The following is a 23,367-nucleotide window of genomic DNA, read 5'->3' as shown; positions in this document are numbered from 1 at the left end:
CTTTTTGTTCTAAAATAGACCAACTAAACAAATTGCACATTCCATAGCTGACAGAAATGATCATGACAAGTAAAATGAACTATTTGCAAAGTCTTCAAATGCGTTCATTGTTTATTTCAGTTCCCGGTTGTGTCGACAATTCAATCAGCGTCACCTACTGGCTACAATTGGTCTTTGGGCCTTTTATCTCCTTTGTACCCATCACTGATGTCATGCAACTCCAGACAAATGTCTCAGTGGTAGGTACCACTTCAAGACCACTGATTTTACTGTGTTATAAAATAGACGTACTACTGCGGAAGTAAACTGGCTTGTGTATTCTAAAATATAGGTACTGTAAATGCTACAGTTTTTGTTTGCTACTGCTGTATTTGTTTTCACGTTGATGACAATGATGCTGTACTTCCAAAAATAAGGAGTAACACTACTGTGTGTGCATTGTCTATTCTCAACATAGGTGGAAGTTCTGCCAGCTTTCTCTCCACAGCAGATAGGAGAAGTGGTACTGAAGCCTAACACTGCAAATACAGTGTACATCATCAACATTGTCTTTAATCACCTGGGCAATGGCACCAGATTCAAAGACTTCCTCATTTACCTGGAAACAAATGCCGGAGGGGTAAATATCCAAATGCTTTAACGTAATATAGGCGTTTAGCAAGATTGTCTTAAAATACCGTAACTGTATCCTGTTTTTCTCATTTGCATTTCCAGGCAAACCTTAGTTGCGAGTCATACAGTACCATGTAAGTGAAGTTGTGTTGTAACTCATTCTTTATCGTTTAATTGAGTTGTTGCTTGTGCTTGATATCTTGTGTTCATGTCTTCCTCACTCATGGCTTCCCCTCTCCTTTGCCATCAGCTTCCAAAACTTAGACATGGTCATTTCTTCAGCCCAACCTCAACTGGCTGCATTCATTATGGCCATCAAGGACCAACTGATGAGCATTCTCCCTAAAGGTGAGTTACAGTACAGGGATTTAAGTATTATCTAATATCTCAATGAATGCAAGCAAGCATAGTTGTGCTACATGTTTTGACATCTATGTGCTTAAGTTTGTGTTGACGCTTTCTGTTCAGGTTGCCAAGGGATTCAGCCACAAATTGGGGTAATAAAGGTGAGCGAATACTTATATTTGTCCTTGTGTCATTTGAAGAGTTTAGTCAAAGGAGACTCTGTGCTAATGCTATTCGTTTTTGTCTTGTTCCCAGTGCAAAGTGACCTCAGCCAACGGTGAGTATAGCTTAATGTTTACTAGTAGCAGCCTTTTCTCTCTTTGCTTCTCATTGGAGACAATTCTGAAATTAATCAAACTCACTCTCTTACAGAGAGCCAAATGTGCAGTGGTGTCAATAGGTGAGTGTCCCCTGATTTCCGTCACGATTTGACATGTACAGTACATGCATACTCATCCATGCAGATGCATCGTTTCTAAGTTGATAGCATTTCAACTCTTGAGTAGAAGAGAGATATGAGAAAGAGAGGACTATACGATAGCTGTCAAGAATCAGACTCAAACTCACAACACTGTCAATACAATATAAACTTTTGGAGCCCAATAGACTCATTCTTTAATCTCTCAAGAACAGATTCAGAGCGGCGCTACTAGTGAAAAACACTGGAGGGCGCTGTTTTTCCTTTTTATTTGACGATGGGTTCCCAGATTGCTCATTCTTAAATACTTTGCCTCTATTTCACAGCACTGCCCTGGAAAGCTACTTGGGCGGAAATATGACCGATTCCATCTGCAATTTCAGCATTCAACAATATGCATGCCTGCCTCAGGTAGCTCTTACACTCTCCCAGTAAAGATGTTTTTGTGTTTTGTTGCTTAACAAGTTGTCTGGTAAGATGCCGGATTAGTGGTTTTATTAAATTCCTGATCTCAAATCCATCTTACAGTGTAGAACATCAAAATGTCAACGTCTTCTCTTGCAAGTTAAAACAAACAAAAAGACAAAAACACAACCATGCCGACACATTATTGCATGTTGCACTGTGGGATGGGCCAAGCTGACTGAATAGCGTTAAAAGGCTGCACTGTTTGTACAGACATAATTCATCTAAAGCTGTTTGATTTCATGAATGTTTCTGTTATTTCAGCAATTCAAGCTCAGTCCAGAGCAGCTGTCAATGCTCATAGAGTGCAAACTGTCTGACAACATGAGCTACACCAAAGAAATGTGGAAACTGTTCTTCACCAAATTCTCTGCAAATCTTGGAGATGCTCTTCAAATGCTTTCAAACACGGTAAAGACAATGGCTCCCCCCATCCTGAAAAGCACACGCACACCCGTGCTTGTGTGCACGCAAACGCGTTTGTGTGTCTATATGCTTACGCTTAATGTATGCATGCTGCATGTATGTAGGATATATATTAGCCAGACAACATTTATGTAGGTTCATATACTAAACACCTAAAACAATAACAGGTCAATGCATTTGAACATTGTCAATAAAACCTCATGAAGAGATTTTGTTTCTGTCCACAGACTTTCCTGCCCAAAGGTCCATCCATACCTCTTGTGCTTGATGTACTCAGGGAGGTCACTGTCGATCAGTTTACTCCACAAGAGCTGAAAGATACGCACTTTATACGGAAGTGGTTTCAAAACAATCTTAAGCCTTTCCTCCCCCATGCATCTGGAGAGTTTCTGTCTTGTCTCAGCACCAAAGACTTTAGCTGTGAAACCTACCAGATTCTGTGAGTGTAATTACATTGGGTGCTTAGCGCTTTTTCCATCCATATGCTTACTATGTGTGTACTTTGTATCTCGTATTCATACCTGTTTACCTTTGCAGAGTGGCTGCTCTGGGTCATCAACCAGCTCTCGACAGGCAAAAGCTACAGATGATCTACTCCAACTTCCTTGCAGCCTATTTGAGCCGAAATGACACAGAAGGTGCTTGTCCTTTTTGTTCTAAAATAGACAAACTAAACAAATTGCACATTCCATAGCTGACAGAAATGATCATGACAAGTAAAATGAACTATTTGCAAAGTCTTCAAATGCGTTCATTGTTTATTTCAGTTCCCGGTTGTGTCGACAATTCAATCAGCGTCACCTACTGGCTACAATTGGTCTTTGGGCCTTTTATCTCCTTTGTACCCATCACTGATGTCATGCAACTCCAGACAAATGTCTCAGTGGTAGGTACCACATGCAAGACCACTGATTTTACTGTGTTATAAAATAGACGTACTACTGCGGAAGTAAACTGGCTTGTGTATTCTAAAATATAGGTACTGTAAATGCTACAGTTTTTGTTTGCTACTGCTGTATTTGTTTTCACGTTGATGACAATGATGCTGTACTTCCAAAAATAAGGAGTAACACTACTGTGTGTGCATTGTCTATTCTCAACATAGGTGGAAGTTCTGCCAGCTTTCTCTCCACAGCAGATAGGAGAAGTGGTACTGAAGCCTAACACTGCAAATACAGTGTACATCATCAACATTGTCTTTAATCACCTGGGCAATGGCACCAGATTCAAAGACTTCCTCATTTACCTGGAAACAAATGCCGGAGGGGTAAATATCCAAATGCTTTAACGTAATATAGGCGTTTAGCAAGATTGTCTTAAAATACCGTAACTGTATCCTGTTTTTCTCATTTGCATTTCCAGGCAAACCTTAGTTGCGAGTCATACAGTACCATGTAAGTGAAGTTGTGTTGTAACTCATTCTTTATCGTTTAATTGAGTTGTTGCTTGTGCTTGATATCTTGTGTTCATGTCTTCCTCACTCATGGCTTCCCCTCTCCTTTGCCATCAGCTTCCAAAACTTAGACATGGTCATTTCTTCAGCCCAACCTCAACTGGCTGCATTCATTATGGCCATCAAGGACCAACTGATGAGCATTCTCCCTAAAGGTGAGTTACAGTACAGGGATTTAAGTATTATCTAATATCTCAATGAATGCAAGCAAGCATAGTTGTGCTACATGTTTTGACATCTATGTGCTTAAGTTTGTGTTGACGCTTTCTGTTCAGGTTGCCAAGGGATTCAGCCACAAATTGGGGTAATAAAGGTGAGCGAATACTTATATTTGTCCTTGTGTCATTTGAAGAGTTTAGTCAAAGGAGACTCTGTGCTAATGCTATTCGTTTTTGTCTTGTTCCCAGTGCAAAGTGACCTCAGCCAACGGTGAGTATAGCTTAATGTTTACTAGTAGCAGCCTTTTCTCTCTTTGCTTCTCATTGGAGACAATTCTGAAATTAATCAAACTCACTCTCTTACAGAGAGCCAAATGTGCAGTGGTGTCAATAGGTGAGTGTCCCCTGATTTCCGTCACGATTTGACATGTACAGTACATGCATACTCATCCATGCAGATGCATCGTTTCTAAGTTGATAGCATTTCAACTCTTGAGTAGAAGAGAGATATGAGAAAGAGAGGACTATACGATAGCTGTCAAGAATCAGACTCAAACTCACAACACTGTGAATACAATATAAACTTTTGGAGCCCAATAGACTCATTCTTTAATCTCTCAAGAACAGATTCAGAGCGGCGCTACTAGTGAAAAACACTGGAGGGCGCTGTTTTTCCTTTTTATTTGACGATGGGTTCCCAGATTGCTCATTCTTAAATACTTTGCCTCTATTTCACAGCACTGCCCTGGAAAGCTACTTGGGCGGAAATATGACCGATTCCATCTGCAATTTCAGCATTCAACAATATGCATGTCTGCCTCAGGTAGCTCTTACACTCTCCCAGTAAAGATGTTTTTGTGTTTTGTTGCTTAACAAGTTGTCTGGTAAGATGCCGGATTAGTGGTTTTATTAAATTCCTGATCTCAAATCCATCTTACAGTGTAGAACATCAAAATGTCAACGTCTTCTCTTGCAAGTTAAAACAAACAAAAAGACAAAAACACAACCATGCCGACACATTATTGCATGTTGCACTGTGGGATGGGCCAAGCTGACTGAATAGCGTTAAAAGGCTGCACTGTTTGTACAGACATAATTCATCTAAAGCTGTTTGATTTCATGAATGTTTCTGTTATTTCAGCAATTCAAGCTCAGTCCAGAGCAGCTGTCAATGCTCATAGAGTGCAAACTGTCTGACAACATGAGCTACACCAAAGAAATGTGGAAACTGTTCTTCACCAAATTCTCTGCAAATCTTGGAGATGCTCTTCAAATGCTTTCAAACACGGTAAAGACAATGGCTCCCCCCATCCTGAAAAGCACACGCACACCCGTGCTTGTGTGCACGCAAACGCGTTTGTGTGTGTATATGCTTACGCTTAATGTATGCATGCTGCATGTATGTAGGATATATATTAGCCAGACAACATTTATGTAGGTTCATATACTAAACACCTAAAACAATAACAGGTCAATGCATTTGAACATTGTCAATAAAACCTCATGAAGAGATTTTGTTTCTGTCCACAGACTTTCCTGCCCAAAGGTCCATCCATACCTCTTGTGCTTGATGTACTCAGGGAGGTCACTGTCGATCAGTTTACTCCACAAGAGCTGAAAGATACGCACTTTATACGGAAGTGGTTTCAAAACAATCTTAAGCCTTTCCTCCCCCATGCATCTGGAGAGTTTCTGTCTTGTCTCAGCACCAAAGACTTTAGCTGTGAAACCTACCAGATTCTGTGAGTGTAATTACATTGGGTGCTTAGCGCTTTTTCCATCCATATGCTTACTATGTGTGTACTTTGTATCTCGTATTCATACCTGTTTACCTTTGCAGAGTGGCTGCTCTGGGTCATCAACCAGCTCTCGACAGGCAAAAGCTACAGATGATCTACTCCAACTTCCTTGCAGCCTATTTGAGCCGAAATGACACAGAAGGTGCTTGTCCTTTTTGTTCTAAAATAGACAAACTAAACAAATTGCACATTCCATAGCTGACAGAAATGATCATGACAAGTAAAATGAACTATTTGCAAAGTCTTCAAATGCGTTCATTGTTTATTTCAGTTCCCGGTTGTGTCGACAATTCAATCAGCGTCACCTACTGGCTACAATTGGTCTTTGGGCCTTTTATCTCCTTTGTACCCATCACTGATGTCATGCAACTCCAGACAAATGTCTCAGTGGTAGGTACCACTTGCAAGACCACTGATTTTACTGTGTTATAAAATAGACGTACTACTGCGGAAGTAAACTGGCTTGTGTATTCTAAAATATAGGTACTGTAAATGCTACAGTTTTTGTTTGCTACTGCTGTATTTGTTTTCACGTTGATGACAATGATGCTGTACTTCCAAAAATAAGGAGTAACACTACTGTGTGTGCATTGTCTATTCTCAACATAGGTGGAAGTTCTGCCAGCTTTCTCTCCACAGCAGATAGGAGAAGTGGTACTGAAGCCTAACACTGCAAATACAGTGTACATCATCAACATTGTCTTTAATCACCTGGGCAATGGCACCAGATTCAAAGACTTCCTCATTTACCTGGAAACAAATGCCGGAGGGGTAAATATCCAAATGCTTTAACGTAATATAGGCGTTTAGCAAGATTGTCTTAAAATACCGTAACTGTATCCTGTTTTTCTCATTTGCATTTCCAGGCAAACCTTAGTTGCGAGTCATACAGTACCATGTAAGTGAAGTTGTGTTGTAACTCATTCTTTATCGTTTAATTGAGTTGTTGCTTGTGCTTGATATCTTGTGTTCATGTCTTCCTCACTCATGGCTTCCCCTCTCCTTTGCCATCAGCTTCCAAAACTTAGACATGGTCATTTCTTCAGCCCAACCTCAACTGGCTGCATTCATTATGGCCATCAAGGACCAACTGATGAGCATTCTCCCTAAAGGTGAGTTACAGTACAGGGATTTAAGTATTATCTAATATCTCAATGAATGCAAGCAAGCATAGTTGTGCTACATGTTTTGACATCTATGTGCTTAAGTTTGTGTTGACGCTTTCTGTTCAGGTTGCCAAGGGATTCAGCCACAAATTGGGGTAATAAAGGTGAGCGAATACTTATATTTGTCCTTGTGTCATTTGAAGAGTTTAGTCAAAGGAGACTCTGTGCTAATGCTATTCGTTTTTGTCTTGTTCCCAGTGCAAAGTGACCTCAGCCAACGGTGAGTATAGCTTAATGTTTACTAGTAGCAGCCTTTTCTCTCTTTGCTTCTCATTGGAGACAATTCTGAAATTAATCAAACTCACTCTCTTACAGAGAGCCAAATGTGCAGTGGTGTCAATAGGTGAGTGTCCCCTGATTTCCGTCACGATTTGACATGTACAGTACATGCATACTCATCCATGCAGATGCATCGTTTCTAAGTTGATAGCATTTCAACTCTTGAGTAGAAGAGAGATATGAGAAAGAGAGGACTATACGATAGCTGTCAAGAATCAGACTCAAACTCACAACACTGTGAATACAATATAAACTTTTGGAGCCCAATAGACTCATTCTTTAATCTCTCAAGAACAGATTCAGAGCGGCGCTACTAGTGAAAAACACTGGAGGGCGCTGTTTTTCCTTTTTATTTGACGATGGGTTCCCAGATTGCTCATTCTTAAATACTTTGCCTCTATTTCACAGCACTGCCCTGGAAAGCTACTTGGGCGGAAATATGACCGATTCCATCTGCAATTTCAGCATTCAACAATATGCATGCCTGCCTCAGGTAGCTCTTACACTCTTCCAGTAAAGATGTTTTTGTGTTTTGTTGCTTAACAAGTTGTCTGGTAAGATGCCGGATTAGTGGTTTTATTAAATTCCTGATCTCAAATCCATCTTACAGTGTAGAACATCAAAATGTCAACGTCTTCTCTTGCAAGTTAAAACAAACAAAAAGACAAAAACACAACCATGCCGACACATTATTGCATGTTGCACTGTGGGATGGGCCAAGCTGACTGAATAGCGTTAAAAGGCTGCACTGTTTGTACAGACATAATTCATCTAAAGCTGTTTGATTTCATGAATGTTTCTGTTATTTCAGCAATTCAAGCTCAGTCCAGAGCAGCTGTCAATGCTCATAGAGTGCAAACTGTCTGACAACATGAGCTACACCAAAGAAATGTGGAAACTGTTCTTCACCAAATTCTCTGCAAATCTTGGAGATGCTCTTCAAATGCTTTCAAACACGGTAAAGACAATGGCTCCCCCCATCCTGAAAAGCACACGCACACCCGTGCTTGTGTGCACGCAAACGCGTTTGTGTGTGTATATGCTTACGCTTAATGTATGCATGCTGCATGTATGTAGGATATATATTAGCCAGACAACATTTATGTAGGTTCATATACTAAACACCTAAAACAATAACAGGTCAATGCATTTGAACATTGTCAATAAAACCTCATGAAGAGATTTTGTTTCTGTCCACAGACTTTCCTGCCCAAAGGTCCATCCATACCTCTTGTGCTTGATGTACTCAGGGAGGTCACTGTCGATCAGTTTACTCCACAAGAGCTGAAAGATACGCACTTTATACGGAAGTGGTTTCAAAACAATCTTAAGCCTTTCCTCCCCCATGCATCTGGAGAGTTTCTGTCTTGTCTCAGCACCAAAGACTTTAGCTGTGAAACCTACCAGATTCTGTGAGTGTAATTACATTGGGTGCTTAGCGCTTTTTCCATCCATATGCTTACTATGTGTGTACTTTGTATCTCGTATTCATACCTGTTTACCTTTGCAGAGTGGCTGCTCTGGGTCATCAACCAGCTCTCGACAGGCAAAAGCTACAGATGATCTACTCCAACTTCCTTGCAGCCTATTTGAGCCGAAATGACACAGAAGGTGCTTGTCCTTTTTGTTCTAAAATAGACAAACTAAACAAATTGCACATTCCATAGCTGACAGAAATGATCATGACAAGTAAAATGAACTATTTGCAAAGTCTTCAAATGCGTTCATTGTTTATTTCAGTTCCCGGTTGTGTCGACAATTCAATCAGCGTCACCTACTGGCTACAATTGGTCTTTGGGCCTTTTATCTCCTTTGTACCCATCACTGATGTCATGCAACTCCAGACAAATGTCTCAGTGGTAGGTACCACTTCAAGACCACTGATTTTACTGTGTTATAAAATAGACGTACTACTGCGGAAGTAAACTGGCTTGTGTATTCTAAAATATAGGTACTGTAAATGCTACAGTTTTTGTTTGCTACTGCTGTATTTGTTTTCACGTTGATGACAATGATGCTGTACTTCCAAAAATAAGGAGTAACACTACTGTGTGTGCATTGTCTATTCTCAACATAGGTGGAAGTTCTGCCAGCTTTCTCTCCACAGCAGATAGGAGAAGTGGTACTGAAGCCTAACACTGCAAATACAGTGTACATCATCAACATTGTCTTTAATCACCTGGGCAATGGCACCAGATTCAAAGACTTCCTCATTTACCTGGAAACAAATGCCGGAGGGGTAAATATCCAAATGCTTTAACGTAATATAGGCGTTTAGCAAGATTGTCTTAAAATACCGTAACTGTATCCTGTTTTTCTCATTTGCATTTCCAGGCAAACCTTAGTTGCGAGTCATACAGTACCATGTAAGTGAAGTTGTGTTGTAACTCATTCTTTATCGTTTAATTGAGTTGTTGCTTGTGCTTGATATCTTGTGTTCATGTCTTCCTCACTCATGGCTTCCCCTCTCCTTTGCCATCAGCTTCCAAAACTTAGACATGGTCATTTCTTCAGCCCAACCTCAACTGGCTGCATTCATTATGGCCATCAAGGACCAACTGATGAGCATTCTCCCTAAAGGTGAGTTACAGTACAGGGATTTAAGTATTATCTAATATCTCAATGAATGCAAGCAAGCATAGTTGTGCTACATGTTTTGACATCTATGTGCTTAAGTTTGTGTTGACGCTTTCTGTTCAGGTTGCCAAGGGATTCAGCCACAAATTGGGGTAATAAAGGTGAGCGAATACTTATATTTGTCCTTGTGTCATTTGAAGAGTTTAGTCAAAGGAGACTCTGTGCTAATGCTATTCGTTTTTGTCTTGTTCCCAGTGCAAAGTGACCTCAGCCAACGGTGAGTATAGCTTAATGTTTACTAGTAGCAGCCTTTTCTCTCTTTGCTTCTCATTGGAGACAATTCTGAAATTAATCAAACTCACTCTCTTACAGAGAGCCAAATGTGCAGTGGTGTCAATAGGTGAGTGTCCCCTGATTTCCGTCACGATTTGACATGTACAGTACATGCATACTCATCCATGCAGATGCATCGTTTCTAAGTTGATAGCATTTCAACTCTTGAGTAGAAGAGAGATATGAGAAAGAGAGGACTATACGATAGCTGTCAAGAATCAGACTCAAACTCACAACACTGTGAATACAATATAAACTTTTGGAGCCCAATAGACTCATTCTTTAATCTCTCAAGAACAGATTCAGAGCGGCGCTACTAGTGAAAAACACTGGAGGGCGCTGTTTTTCCTTTTTATTTGACGATGGGTTCCCAGATTGCTCATTCTTAAATACTTTGCCTCTATTTCACAGCACTGCCCTGGAAAGCTACTTGGGCGGAAATATGACCGATTCCATCTGCAATTTCAGCATTCAACAATATGCATGCCTGCCTCAGGTAGCTCTTACACTCTCCCAGTAAAGATGTTTTTGTGTTTTGTTGCTTAACAAGTTGTCTGGTAAGATGCCGGATTAGTGGTTTTATTAAATTCCTGATCTCAAATCCATCTTACAGTGTAGAACATCAAAATGTCAACGTCTTCTCTTGCAAGTTAAAACAAACAAAAAGACAAAAACACAACCATGCCGACACATTATTGCATGTTGCACTGTGGGATGGGCCAAGCTGACTGAATAGCGTTAAAAGGCTGCACTGTTTGTACAGACATAATTCATCTAAAGCTGTTTGATTTCATGAATGTTTCTGTTATTTCAGCAATTCAAGCTCAGTCCAGAGCAGCTGTCAATGCTCATAGAGTGCAAACTGTCTGACAACATGAGCTACACCAAAGAAATGTGGAAACTGTTCTTCACCATATTCTCTGCAAATCTTGGAGATGCTCTTCAAATGCTTTCAAACACGGTAAAGACAATGGCTCCCCCCATCCTGAAAAGCACACGCACACCCGTGCTTGTGTGCACGCAAACGCGTTTGTGTGTGTATATGCTTACGCTTAATGTATGCATGCTGCATGTATGTAGGATATATATTAGCCAGACAACATTTATGTAGGTTCATATACTAAACACCTAAAACAATAACAGGTCAATGCATTTGAACATTGTCAATAAAACCTCATGAAGAGATTTTGTTTCTGTCCACAGACTTTCCTGCCCAAAGGTCCATCCATACCTCTTGTGCTTGATGTACTCAGGGAGGTCACTGTCGATCAGTTTACTCCACAAGAGCTGAAAGATACGCACTTTATACGGAAGTGGTTTCAAAACAATCTTAAGCCTTTCCTCCCCCATGCATCTGGAGAGTTTCTGTCTTGTCTCAGCACCAAAGACTTTAGCTGTGAAACCTACCAGATTCTGTGAGTGTAATTACATTGGGTGCTTAGCGCTTTTTCCATCCATATGCTTACTATGTGTGTACTTTGTATCTCGTATTCATACCTGTTTACCTTTGCAGAGTGGCTGCTCTGGGTCATCAACCAGCTCTCGACAGGCAAAAGCTACAGATGATCTACTCCAACTTCCTTGCAGCCTATTTGAGCCGAAATGACACAGAAGGTGCTTGTCCTTTTTGTTCTAAAATAGACAAACTAAACAAATTGCACATTCCATAGCTGACAGAAATGATCATGACAAGTAAAATGAACTATTTGCAAAGTCTTCAAATGCGTTCATTGTTTATTTCAGTTCCCGGTTGTGTCGACAATTCAATCAGCGTCACCTACTGGCTACAATTGGTCTTTGGGCCTTTTATCTCCTTTGTACCCATCACTGATGTCATGCAACTCCAGACAAATGTCTCAGTGGTAGGTACCACTTCAAGACCACTGATTTTACTGTGTTATAAAATAGACGTACTACTGCGGAAGTAAACTGGCTTGTGTATTCTAAAATATAGGTACTGTAAATGCTACAGTTTTTGTTTGCTACTGCTGTATTTGTTTTCACGTTGATGACAATGATGCTGTACTTCCAAAAATAAGGAGTAACACTACTGTGTGTGCATTGTCTATTCTCAACATAGGTGGAAGTTCTGCCAGCTTTCTCTCCACAGCAGATAGGAGAAGTGGTACTGAAGCCTAACACTGCAAATACAGTGTACATCATCAACATTGTCTTTAATCACCTGGGCAATGGCACCAGATTCAAAGACTTCCTCATTTACCTGGAAACAAATGCCGGAGGGGTAAATATCCAAATGCTTTAACGTAATATAGGCGTTTAGCAAGATTGTCTTAAAATACCGTAACTGTATCCTGTTTTTCTCATTTGCATTTCCAGGCAAACCTTAGTTGCGAGTCATACAGTACCATGTAAGTGAAGTTGTGTTGTAACTCATTCTTTATCGTTTAATTGAGTTGTTGCTTGTGCTTGATATCTTGTGTTCATGTCTTCCTCACTCATGGCTTCCCCTCTCCTTTGCCATCAGCTTCCAAAACTTAGACATGGTCATTTCTTCAGCCCAACCTCAACTGGCTGCATTCATTATGGCCATCAAGGACCAACTGATGAGCATTCTCCCTAAAGGTGAGTTACAGTACAGGGATTTAAGTATTATCTAATATCTCAATGAATGCAAGCAAGCATAGTTGTGCTACATGTTTTGACATCTATGTGCTTAAGTTTGTGTTGACGCTTTCTGTTCAGGTTGCCAAGGGATTCAGCCACAAATTGGGGTAATAAAGGTGAGCGAATACTTATATTTGTCCTTGTGTCATTTGAAGAGTTTAGTCAAAGGAGACTCTGTGCTAATGCTATTCGTTTTTGTCTTGTTCCCAGTGCAAAGTGACCTCAGCCAACGGTGAGTATAGCTTAATGTTTACTAGTAGCAGCCTTTTCTCTCTTTGCTTCTCATTGGAGACAATTCTGAAATTAATCAAACTCACTCTCTTACAGAGAGCCAAATGTGCAGTGGTGTCAATAGGTGAGTGTCCCCTGATTTCCGTCACGATTTGACATGTACAGTACATGCATACTCATCCATGCAGATGCATCGTTTCTAAGTTGATAGCATTTCAACTCTTGAGTAGAAGAGAGATATGAGAAAGAGAGGACTATACGATAGCTGTCAAGAATCAGACTCAAACTCACAACACTGTGAATACAATATAAACTTTTGGAGCCCAATAGACTCATTCTTTAATCTCTCAAGAACAGATTCAGAGCGGCGCTACTAGTGAAAAACACTGGAGGGCGCTGTTTTTCCTTTTTATTTGACGATGGGTTCCCAGATTGCTCATTCTTAAATACTTTGCCTCTATTTCACAGCACTGCCCTGGAAAGCTACTTGGGCGGAAATATGACCGATTCCATCTGCAATTTCAGCATTCAACAATATGCATGCCTGCCTCAGGTAGCTCTTACACTCTCCCAGTAAAGATGTTTTTGTGTTTTGTTGCTTAACAAGTTGTCTGGTAAGATGCCGGATTAGTGGTTTTATTAAATTCCTGATCTCAAATCCATCTTACAGTGTAGAACATCAAAATGTCAACGTCTTCTCTTGCAAGTTAAAACAAACAAAAAGACAAAAACACAACCATGCCGACACATTATTGCATGTTGCACTGTGGGATGGGCCAAGCTGACTGAATAGCGTTAAAAGGCTGCACTGTTTGTACAGACATAATTCATCTAAAGCTGTTTGATTTCATGAATGTTTCTGTTATTTCAGCAATTCAAGCTCAGTCCAGAGCAGCTGTCAATGCTCATAGAGTGCAAACTGTCTGACAACATGAGCTACACCAAAGAAATGTGGAAACTGTTCTTCACCATATTCTCTGCAAATCTTGGAGATGCTCTTCAAATGCTTTCAAACACGGTAAAGACAATGGCTCCCCCCATCCTGAAAAGCACACGCACACCCGTGCTTGTGTGCACGCAAACGCGTTTGTGTGTGTATATGCTTACGCTTAATGTATGCATGCTGCATGTATGTAGGATATATATTAGCCAGACAACATTTATGTAGGTTCATATACTAAACACCTAAAACAATAACAGGTCAATGCATTTGAACATTGTCAATAAAACCTCATGAAGAGATTTTGTTTCTGTCCACAGACTTTCCTGCCCAAAGGTCCATCCATACCTCTTGTGCTTGATGTACTCAGGGAGGTCACTGTCGATCAGTTTACTCCACAAGAGCTGAAAGATACGCACTTTATACGGAAGTGGTTTCAAAACAATCTTAAGCCTTTCCTCCCCCATGCATCTGGAGAGTTTCTGTCTTGTCTCAGCACCAAAGACTTTAGCTGTGAAACCTACCAGATTCTGTGAGTGTAATTACATTGGGTGCTTAGCGCTTTTTCCATCCATATGCTTACTATGTGTGTACTTTGTATCTCGTATTCATACCTGTTTACCTTTGCAGAGTGGCTGCTCTGGGTCATCAACCAGCTCTCGACAGGCAAAAGCTACAGATGATCTACTCCAACTTCCTTGCAGCCTATTTGAGCCGAAATGACACAGAAGGTGCTTGTCCTTTTTGTTCTAAAATAGACAAACTAAACAAATTGCACATTCCATAGCTGACAGAAATGATCATGACAAGTAAAATGAACTATTTGCAAAGTCTTCAAATGCGTTCATTGTTTATTTCAGTTCCCGGTTGTGTCGACAATTCAATCAGCGTCACCTACTGGCTACAATTGGTCTTTGGGCCTTTTATCTCCTTTGTACCCATCACTGATGTCATGCAACTCCAGACAAATGTCTCAGTGGTAGGTACCACTTCAAGACCACTGATTTTACTGTGTTATAAAATAGACGTACTACTGCGGAAGTAAACTGGCTTGTGTATTCTAAAATATAGGTACTGTAAATGCTACAGTTTTTGTTTGCTACTGCTGTATTTGTTTTCACGTTGATGACAATGATGCTGTACTTCCAAAAATAAGGAGTAACACTACTGTGTGTGCATTGTCTATTCTCAACATAGGTGGAAGTTCTGCCAGCTTTCTCTCCACAGCAGATAGGAGAAGTGGTACTGAAGCCTAACACTGCAAATACAGTGTACATCATCAACATTGTCTTTAATCACCTGGGCAATGGCACCAGATTCAAAGACTTCCTCATTTACCTGGAAACAAATGCCGGAGGGGTAAATATCCAAATGCTTTAACGTAATATAGGCGTTTAGCAAGATTGTCTTAAAATACCGTAACTGTATCCTGTTTTTCTCATTTGCATTTCCAGGCAAACCTTAGTTGCGAGTCATACAGTACCATGTAAGTGAAGTTGTGTTGTAACTCATTCTTTATCGTTTAATTGAGTTGTTGCTTGTGCTTGATATCTTGTGTTCATGTCTTCCTCACTCATGGCTTCCCCTCTCCTTTGCCATCAGCTTCCAAAACTTAGACATGGTCATTTCTTCAGCCCAACCTCAACTGGCTGCATTCATTATGGCCATCAAGGACCAACTGATGAGCATTCTCCCTAAAGGTGAGTTACAGTACAGGGATTTAAGTATTATCTAATATCTCAATGAATGCAAGCAAGCATAGTTGTGCTACATGTTTTGACATCTATGTGCTTAAGTTTGTGTTGACGCTTTCTGTTCAGGTTGCCAAGGGATTCAGCCACAAATTGGGGTAATAAAGGTGAGCGAATACTTATATTTGTCCTTGTGTCATTTGAAGAGTTTAGTCAAAGGAGACTCTGTGCTAATGCTATTCGTTTTTGTCTTGTTCCCAGTGCAAAGTGACCTCAGCCAACGGTGAGTATAGCTTAATGTTTACTAGTAGCAGCCTTTTCTCTCTTTGCTTCTCATTGGAGACAATTCTGAAATTAATCAAACTCACTCTCTTACAGAGAGCCAAATGTGCAGTGGTGTCAATAGGTGAGTGTCCCCTGATTTCCGTCACGATTTGACATGTACAGTACATGCATACTCATCCATGCAGATGCATCGTTTCTAAGTTGATAGCATTTCAACTCTTGAGTAGAAGAGAGATATGAGAAAGAGAGGACTATACGATAGCTGTCAAGAATCAGACTCAAACTCACAACACTGTGAATACAATATAAACTTTTGGAGCCCAATAGACTCATTCTTTAATCTCTCAAGAACAGATTCAGAGCGGCGCTACTAGTGAAAAACACTGGAGGGCGCTGTTTTTCCTTTTTATTTGACGATGGGTTCCCAGATTGCTCATTCTTAAATACTTTGCCTCTATTTCACAGCACTGCCCTGGAAAGCTACTTGGGCGGAAATATGACCGATTCCATCTGCAATTTCAGCATTCAACAATATGCATGCCTGCCTCAGGTAGCTCTTACACTCTCCCAGTAAAGATGTTTTTGTGTTTTGTTGCTTAACAAGTTGTCTGGTAAGATGCCGGATTAGTGGTTTTATTAAATTCCTGATCTCAAATCCATCTTACAGTGTAGAACATCAAAATGTCAACGTCTTCTCTTGCAAGTTAAAACAAACAAAAAGACAAAAACACAACCATGCCGACACATTATTGCATGTTGCACTGTGGGATGGGCCAAGCTGACTGAATAGCGTTAAAAGGCTGCACTGTTTGTACAGACATAATTCATCTAAAGCTGTTTGATTTCATGAATGTTTCTGTTATTTCAGCAATTCAAGCTCAGTCCAGAGCAGCTGTCAATGCTCATAGAGTGCAAACTGTCTGACAACATGAGCTACACCAAAGAAATGTGGAAACTGTTCTTCACCAAATTCTCTGCAAATCTTGGAGATGCTCTTCAAATGCTTTCAAACACGGTAAAGACAATGGCTCCCCCCATCCTGAAAAGCACACGCACACCCGTGCTTGTGTGCACGCAAACGCGTTTGTGTGTGTATATGCTTACGCTTAATGTATGCATGCTGCATGTATGTAGGATATATATTAGCCAGACAACATTTATGTAGGTTCATATACTAAACACCTAAAACAATAACAGGTCAATGCATTTGAACATTGTCAATATAACCTCATGAAGAGATTTTGTTTCTGTCCACAGACTTTCCTGCCCAAAGGTCCATCCATACCTCTTGTGCTTGATGTACTCAGGGAGGTCACTGTCGATCAGTTTACTCCACAAGAGCTGAAAGATACGCACTTTATACGGAAGTGGTTTCAAAACAATCTTAAGCCTTTCCTCCCCCATGCATCTGGAGAGTTTCTGTCTTGTCTCAGCACCAAAGACTTTAGCTGTGAAACCTACCAGATTCTGTGAGTGTAATTACATTGGGTGCTTAGCGCTTTTTCCATCCATATGCTTACTATGTGTGTACTTTGTATCTCGTATTCATACCTGTTTACCTTTGCAGAGTGGCTGCTCTGGGTCATCAACCAGCTCTCGACAGGCAAAAGCTACAGATGATCTACTCCAACTTCCTTGCAGCCTATTTGAGCCGAAATGACACAGAAGGTGCTTGTCCTTTTTGTTCTAAAATAGACAAACTAAACAAATTGCACATTCCATAGCTGACAGAAATGATCATGACAAGTAAAATGAACTATTTGCAAAGTCTTCAAATGCGTTCATTGTTTATTTCAGTTCCCGGTTGTGTCGACAATTCAATCAGCGTCACCTACTGGCTACAATTGGTCTTTGGGCCTTTTATCTCCTTTGTACCCATCACTGATGTCATGCAACTCCAGACAAATGTCTCAGTGGTAGGTACCACTTGCAAGACCACTGATTTTACTGTGTTATAAAATAGACGTACTACTGCGGAAGTAAACTGGCTTGTGTATTCTAAAATATAGGTACTGTAAATGCTACAGTTTTTGTTTGCTACTGCTGTATTTGTTTTCACGTTGATGACAATGATGCTGTACTTCCAAAAATAAGGAGTAACACTACTGTGTGTGCATTGTCTATTCTCAACATAGGTGGAAGTTCTGCCAGCTTTCTCTCCACAGCAGATAGGAGAAGTGGTACTGAAGCCTAACACTGCAAATACAGTGTACATCATCAACATTGTCTTTAATCACCTGGGCAATGGCACCAGATTCAAAGACTTCCTCATTTACCTGGAAACAAATGCCGGAGGGGTAAATATCCAAATGCTTTAACGTAATATAGGCGTTTAGCAAGATTGTCTTAAAATACCGTAACTGTATCCTGTTTTTCTCATTTGCATTTCCAGGCAAACCTTAGTTGCGAGTCATACAGTACCATGTAAGTGAAGTTGTGTTGTAACTCATTCTTTATCGTTTAATTGAGTTGTTGCTTGTGCTTGATATCTTGTGTTCATGTCTTCCTCACTCATGGCTTCCCCTCTCCTTTGCCATCAGCTTCCAAAACTTAGACATGGTCATTTCTTCAGCCCAACCTCAACTGGCTGCATTCATTATGGCCATCAAGGACCAACTGATGAGCATTCTCCCTAAAGGTGAGTTACAGTACAGGGATTTAAGTATTATCTAATATCTCAATGAATGCAAGCAAGCATAGTTGTGCTACATGTTTTGACATCTATGTGCTTAAGTTTGTGTTGACGCTTTCTGTTCAGGTTGCCAAGGGATTCAGCCACAAATTGGGGTAATAAAGGTGAGCGAATACTTATATTTGTCCTTGTGTCATTTGAAGAGTTTAGTCAAAGGAGACTCTGTGCTAATGCTATTCGTTTTTGTCTTGTTCCCAGTGCAAAGTGACCTCAGCCAACGGTGAGTATAGCTTAATGTTTACTAGTAGCAGCCTTTTCTCTCTTTGCTTCTTATTGGAGACAATTCTGAAATTAATCAAACTCACTCTCTTACAGAGAGCCAAATGTGCAGTGGTGTCAATAGGTGAGTGTCCCCTGATTTCCGTCACGATTTGACATGTACAGTACATGCATACTCATCCATGCAGATGCATCGTTTCTAAGTTGATAGCATTTCAACTCTTGAGTAGAAGAGAGATATGAGAAAGAGAGGACTATACGATAGCTGTCAAGAATCAGACTCAAACTCACAACACTGTCAATACAATATAAACTTTTGGAGCCCAATAGACTCATTCTTTAATCTCTCAAGAACAGATTCAGAGCAGCGCTACTAGTGAAAAACACTGGAGGGCGCTGTTTTTCCTTTTTATTTGACGATGGGTTCCCAGATTGCTCATTCTTAAATACTTTGCCTCTATTTCACAGCACTGCCCTGGAAAGCTACTTGGGCGGAAATATGACCGATTCCATCTGCAATTTCAGCATTCAACAATATGCATGCCTGCCTCAGGTAGCTCTTACACTCTCCCAGTAAAGATGTTTTTGTGTTTTGTTGCTTAACAAGTTGTCTGGTAAGATGCCGGATTAGTGGTTTTATTAAATTCCTGATCTCAAATCCATCTTACAGTGTAGAACATCAAAATGTCAACGTCTTCTCTTGCAAGTTAAAACAAACAAAAAGACAAAAACACAACCATGCCGACACATTATTACATGTTGCACTGTGGGATGGGCCAAGCTGACTGAATAGCGTTAAAAGGCTGCACTGTTTGTACAGACATAATTCATCTAAAGCTGTTTGATTTCATGAATGTTTCTGTTATTTCAGCAATTCAAGCTCAGTCCAGAGCAGCTGTCAATGCTCATAGAGTGCAAACTGTCTGACAACATGAGCTACACCAAAGAAATGTGGAAACTGTTCTTCACCAAATTCTCTGCAAATCTTGGAGATGCTCTTCAAATGCTTTCAAACACGGTAAAGACAATGGCTCCCCCCATCCTGAAAAGCACACGCACACCCGTGCTTGTGTGCACGCAAACGCGTTTGTGTGTGTATATGCTTACGCTTAATGTATGCATGCTGCATGTATGTAGGATATATATTAGCCAGACAACATTTATGTAGGTTCATATACTAAACACCTAAAACAATAACAGGTCAATGCATTTGAACATTGTCAATAAAACCTCATGAAGAGATTTTGTTTCTGTCCACAGACTTTCCTGCCCAAAGGTCCATCCATACCTCTTGTGCTTGATGTGCTCAGGGAGGTCACTGTCGATCAGTTTACTCCACAAGAGCTGAAAGATACGCACTTTATACGGAAGTGGTTTCAAAACAATCTTAAGCCTTTCCTCCCCCATGCATCTGGAGAGTTTCTGTCTTGTCTCAGCACCAAAGACTTTAGCTGTGAAACCTACCAGATTCTGTGAGTGTAATTACATTGGGTGCTTAGCGCTTTTTCCATCCATATGCTTACTATGTGTGTACTTTGTATCTCGTATTCATACCTATTTACCTTTGCAGAGTGGCTGCTCTGGGTCATCAACCAGCTCTCGACAGGCAAAAGCTACAGATGATCTACTCCAACTTCCTTGCAGACTATTTGAGCCGAAATGACACAGAAGGTGCTTGTCCTTTTTGTTCTAAAATAGACAAACTAAACAAATTGCACATTCCATAGCTGACAGAAATGATCATGACAAGTAAAATGAACTATTTGCAAAGTCTTCAAATGCGTTCATTGTTTATTTCAGTTCCCGGTTGTGTCGACAATTCAATCAGCGTCACCTACTGGCTACAATTGGTCTTTGGGCCTTTTATCTCCTTTGTACCCATCACTGATGTCATGCAACTCCAGACAAATGTCTCAGTGGTAGGTACCACTTCAAGACCACTGATTTTACTGTGTTATAAAATAGACGTACTACTGCGGAAGTAAACTGGCTTGTGTATTCTAAAATATAGGTACTGTAAATGCTACAGTTTTTGTTTGCTACTGCTGTATTTGTTTTCACGTTGATGACAATGATGCTGTACTTCCAAAAATAAGGAGTAACACTACTGTGTGTGCATTGTCTATTCTCAACATAGGTGGAAGTTCTGCCAGCTTTCTCTCCACAGCAGATAGGAGAAGTGGTACTGAAGCCTAACACTGCAAATACAGTGTACATCATCAACATTGTCTTTAATCACCTGGGCAATGGCACCAGATTCAAAGACTTCCTCATTTACCTGGAAACAAATGCCGGAGGGGTAAATATCCAAATGCTTTAACGTAATATAGGCGTTTAGCAAGATTGTCTTAAAATACCGTAACTGTATCCTGTTTTTCTCATTTGCATTTCCAGGCAAACCTTAGTTGCGAGTCATACAGTACCATGTAAGTGAAGTTGTGTTGTAACTCATTCTTTATCGTTTAATTGAGTTGTTGCTTGTGCTTGATATCTTGTGTTCATGTCTTCCTCACTCATGGCTTCCCCTCTCCTTTGCCATCAGCTTCCAAAACTTAGACATGGTCATTTCTTCAGCCCAACCTCAACTGGCTGCATTCATTATGGCCATCAAGGACCAACTGATGAGCATTCTCCCTAAAGGTGAGTTACAGTACAGGGATTTAAGTATTATCTAATATCTCAATGAATGCAAGCAAGCATAGTTGTGCTACATGTTTTGACATCTATGTGCTTAAGTTTGTGTTGACGCTTTCTGTTCAGGTTGCCAAGGGATTCAGCCACAAATTGGGGTAATAAAGGTGAGCGAATACTTATATTTGTCCTTGTGTCATTTGAAGAGTTTAGTCAAAGGAGACTCTGTGCTAATGCTATTCGTTTTTGTCTTGTTCCCAGTGCAAAGTGACCTCAGCCAACGGTGAGTATAGCTTAATGTTTACTAGTAGCAACCTTTTCTCTCTTTGCTTCTCATTGGAGACAATTCTGAAATTAATCAAACTCACTCTCTTACAGAGAGCCAAATGTGCAGTGGTGTCAATAGGTGAGTGTCCCCTGATTTCCGTCACGATTTGACATGTACAGTACATGCATACTCATCCATGCAGATGCATCGTTTCTAAGTTGATAGCATTTCAACTCTTGAGTAGAAGAGAGATATGAGAAAGAGAGGACTATACGATAGCTGTCAAGAATCAGACTCAAACTCACAACACTGTGAATACAATATAAACTTTTGGAGCCCAATAGACTCATTCTTTAATCTCTCAAGAACAGATTCAGAGCGGCGCTACTAGTGAAAAACACTGGAGGGCGCTGTTTTTCCTTTTTATTTGACGATGGGTTCCCAGATTGCTCATTCTTAAATACTTTGCCTCTATTTCACAGCACTGCCCTGGAAAGCTACTTGGGCGGAAATATGACCGATTCCATCTGCAATTTCAGCATTCAACAATATGCATGCCTGCCTCAGGTAGCTCTTACACTCTCCCAGTAAAGATGTTTTTGTGTTTTGTTGCTTAACAAGTTGTCTGGTAAGATGCCGGATTAGTGGTTTTATTAAATTCCTGATCTCAAATCCATCTTACAGTGTAGAACATCAAAATGTCAACGTCTTCTCTTGCAAGTTAAAACAAACAAAAAGACAAAAACACAACCATGCCGACACATTATTGCATGTTGCACTGTGGGATGGGCCAAGCTGACTGAATAGCGTTAAAAGGCTGCACTGTTTGTACAGACATAATTCATCTAAAGCTGTTTGATTTCATGAATGTTTCTGTTATTTCAGCAATTCAAGCTCAGTCCAGAGCAGCTGTCAATGCTCATAGAGTGCAAACTGTCTGACAACATGAGCTACACCAAAGAAATGTGGAAACTGTTCTTCACCAAATTCTCTGCAAATCTTGGAGATGCTCTTCAAATGCTTTCAAACACGGTAAAGACAATGGCTCCCCCCATCCTGAAAAGCACACGCACACCCGTGCTTGTGTGCACGCAAACGCGTTTGTGTGTGTATATGCTTACGCTTAATGTATGCATGCTGCATGTATGTAGGATATATATTAGCCAGACAACATTTATGTAGGTTCATATACTAAACACCTAAAACAATAACAGGTCAATGCATTTGAACATTGTCAATAAAACCTCATGAAGAGATTTTGTTTCTGTCCACAGACTTTCCTGCCCAAAGGTCCATCCATACCTCTTGTGCTTGATGTACTCAGGGAGGTCACTGTCGATCAGTTTACTCCACAAGAGCTGAAAGATACGCACTTTATACGGAAGTGGTTTCAAAACAATCTTAAGCCTTTCCTCCCCCATGCATCTGGAGAGTTTCTGTCTTGTCTCAGCACCAAAGACTTTAGCTGTGAAACCTACCAGATTCTGTGAGTGTAATTACATTGGGTGCTTAGCGCTTTTTCCATCCATATGCTTACTATGTGTGTACTTTGTATCTCGTATTCATACCTGTTTACCTTTGCAGAGTGGCTGCTCTGGGTCATCAACCAGCTCTCGACAGGCAAAAGCTACAGATGATCTACTCCAACTTCCTTGCAGCCTATTTGAGCCGAAATGACACAGAAGGTGCTTGTCCTTTTTGTTCTAAAATAGACAAACTAAACAAATTGCACATTCCATAGCTGACAGAAATGA

General features: G+C 40.4%; 1 protein-coding gene across 1 annotated transcript in view; it reads left to right on the top strand.

Moving 5' to 3' along the window:
• Positions 1 to 23,367, top strand: part of LOC311054719 (uncharacterized protein) — a gene marked incomplete at its 5' end in the record, with an annotated part of 80,910 nt that overhangs the window by 7,819 nt on the left and 49,724 nt on the right. Inside the window, 30 exons of the mRNA XM_084070722.1 lie at positions 863 to 960; positions 1,081 to 1,118; positions 1,213 to 1,234; positions 1,841 to 1,847; positions 3,777 to 3,874; positions 3,995 to 4,032; positions 4,127 to 4,148; positions 4,755 to 4,761; positions 6,691 to 6,788; positions 7,041 to 7,062; positions 9,604 to 9,701; positions 9,822 to 9,859; positions 9,954 to 9,975; positions 10,582 to 10,588; positions 12,517 to 12,614; positions 12,735 to 12,772; positions 12,867 to 12,888; positions 13,495 to 13,501; positions 15,430 to 15,527; positions 15,648 to 15,685; positions 15,780 to 15,801; positions 16,408 to 16,414; positions 18,344 to 18,441; positions 18,562 to 18,599; positions 18,694 to 18,715; positions 19,322 to 19,328; positions 21,257 to 21,354; positions 21,475 to 21,512; positions 21,607 to 21,628; positions 22,235 to 22,241. Coding sequence (XP_083926848.1) covers positions 863 to 960; positions 1,081 to 1,118; positions 1,213 to 1,234; positions 1,841 to 1,847; positions 3,777 to 3,874; positions 3,995 to 4,032; positions 4,127 to 4,148; positions 4,755 to 4,761; positions 6,691 to 6,788; positions 7,041 to 7,062; positions 9,604 to 9,701; positions 9,822 to 9,859; positions 9,954 to 9,975; positions 10,582 to 10,588; positions 12,517 to 12,614; positions 12,735 to 12,772; positions 12,867 to 12,888; positions 13,495 to 13,501; positions 15,430 to 15,527; positions 15,648 to 15,685; positions 15,780 to 15,801; positions 16,408 to 16,414; positions 18,344 to 18,441; positions 18,562 to 18,599; positions 18,694 to 18,715; positions 19,322 to 19,328; positions 21,257 to 21,354; positions 21,475 to 21,512; positions 21,607 to 21,628; positions 22,235 to 22,241 — 1,275 coding nt within the window. The remainder of the gene's footprint in view (positions 1 to 862; positions 961 to 1,080; positions 1,119 to 1,212; positions 1,235 to 1,840; positions 1,848 to 3,776; positions 3,875 to 3,994; positions 4,033 to 4,126; positions 4,149 to 4,754; positions 4,762 to 6,690; positions 6,789 to 7,040; positions 7,063 to 9,603; positions 9,702 to 9,821; positions 9,860 to 9,953; positions 9,976 to 10,581; positions 10,589 to 12,516; positions 12,615 to 12,734; positions 12,773 to 12,866; positions 12,889 to 13,494; positions 13,502 to 15,429; positions 15,528 to 15,647; positions 15,686 to 15,779; positions 15,802 to 16,407; positions 16,415 to 18,343; positions 18,442 to 18,561; positions 18,600 to 18,693; positions 18,716 to 19,321; positions 19,329 to 21,256; positions 21,355 to 21,474; positions 21,513 to 21,606; positions 21,629 to 22,234; positions 22,242 to 23,367) is intronic.

This window comes from Gymnoscopelus microlampas (genome assembly GCF_963454915.1).
Source record: "Gymnoscopelus microlampas genome assembly, chromosome: 11".
NCBI classification, from domain to species: Eukaryota; Metazoa; Chordata; class Actinopteri; order Myctophiformes; family Myctophidae; genus Gymnoscopelus; species Gymnoscopelus microlampas.
Note: the sequence above shows the minus strand (reverse complement) of the source record. Positions and strands in the feature narration are given on the sequence as shown.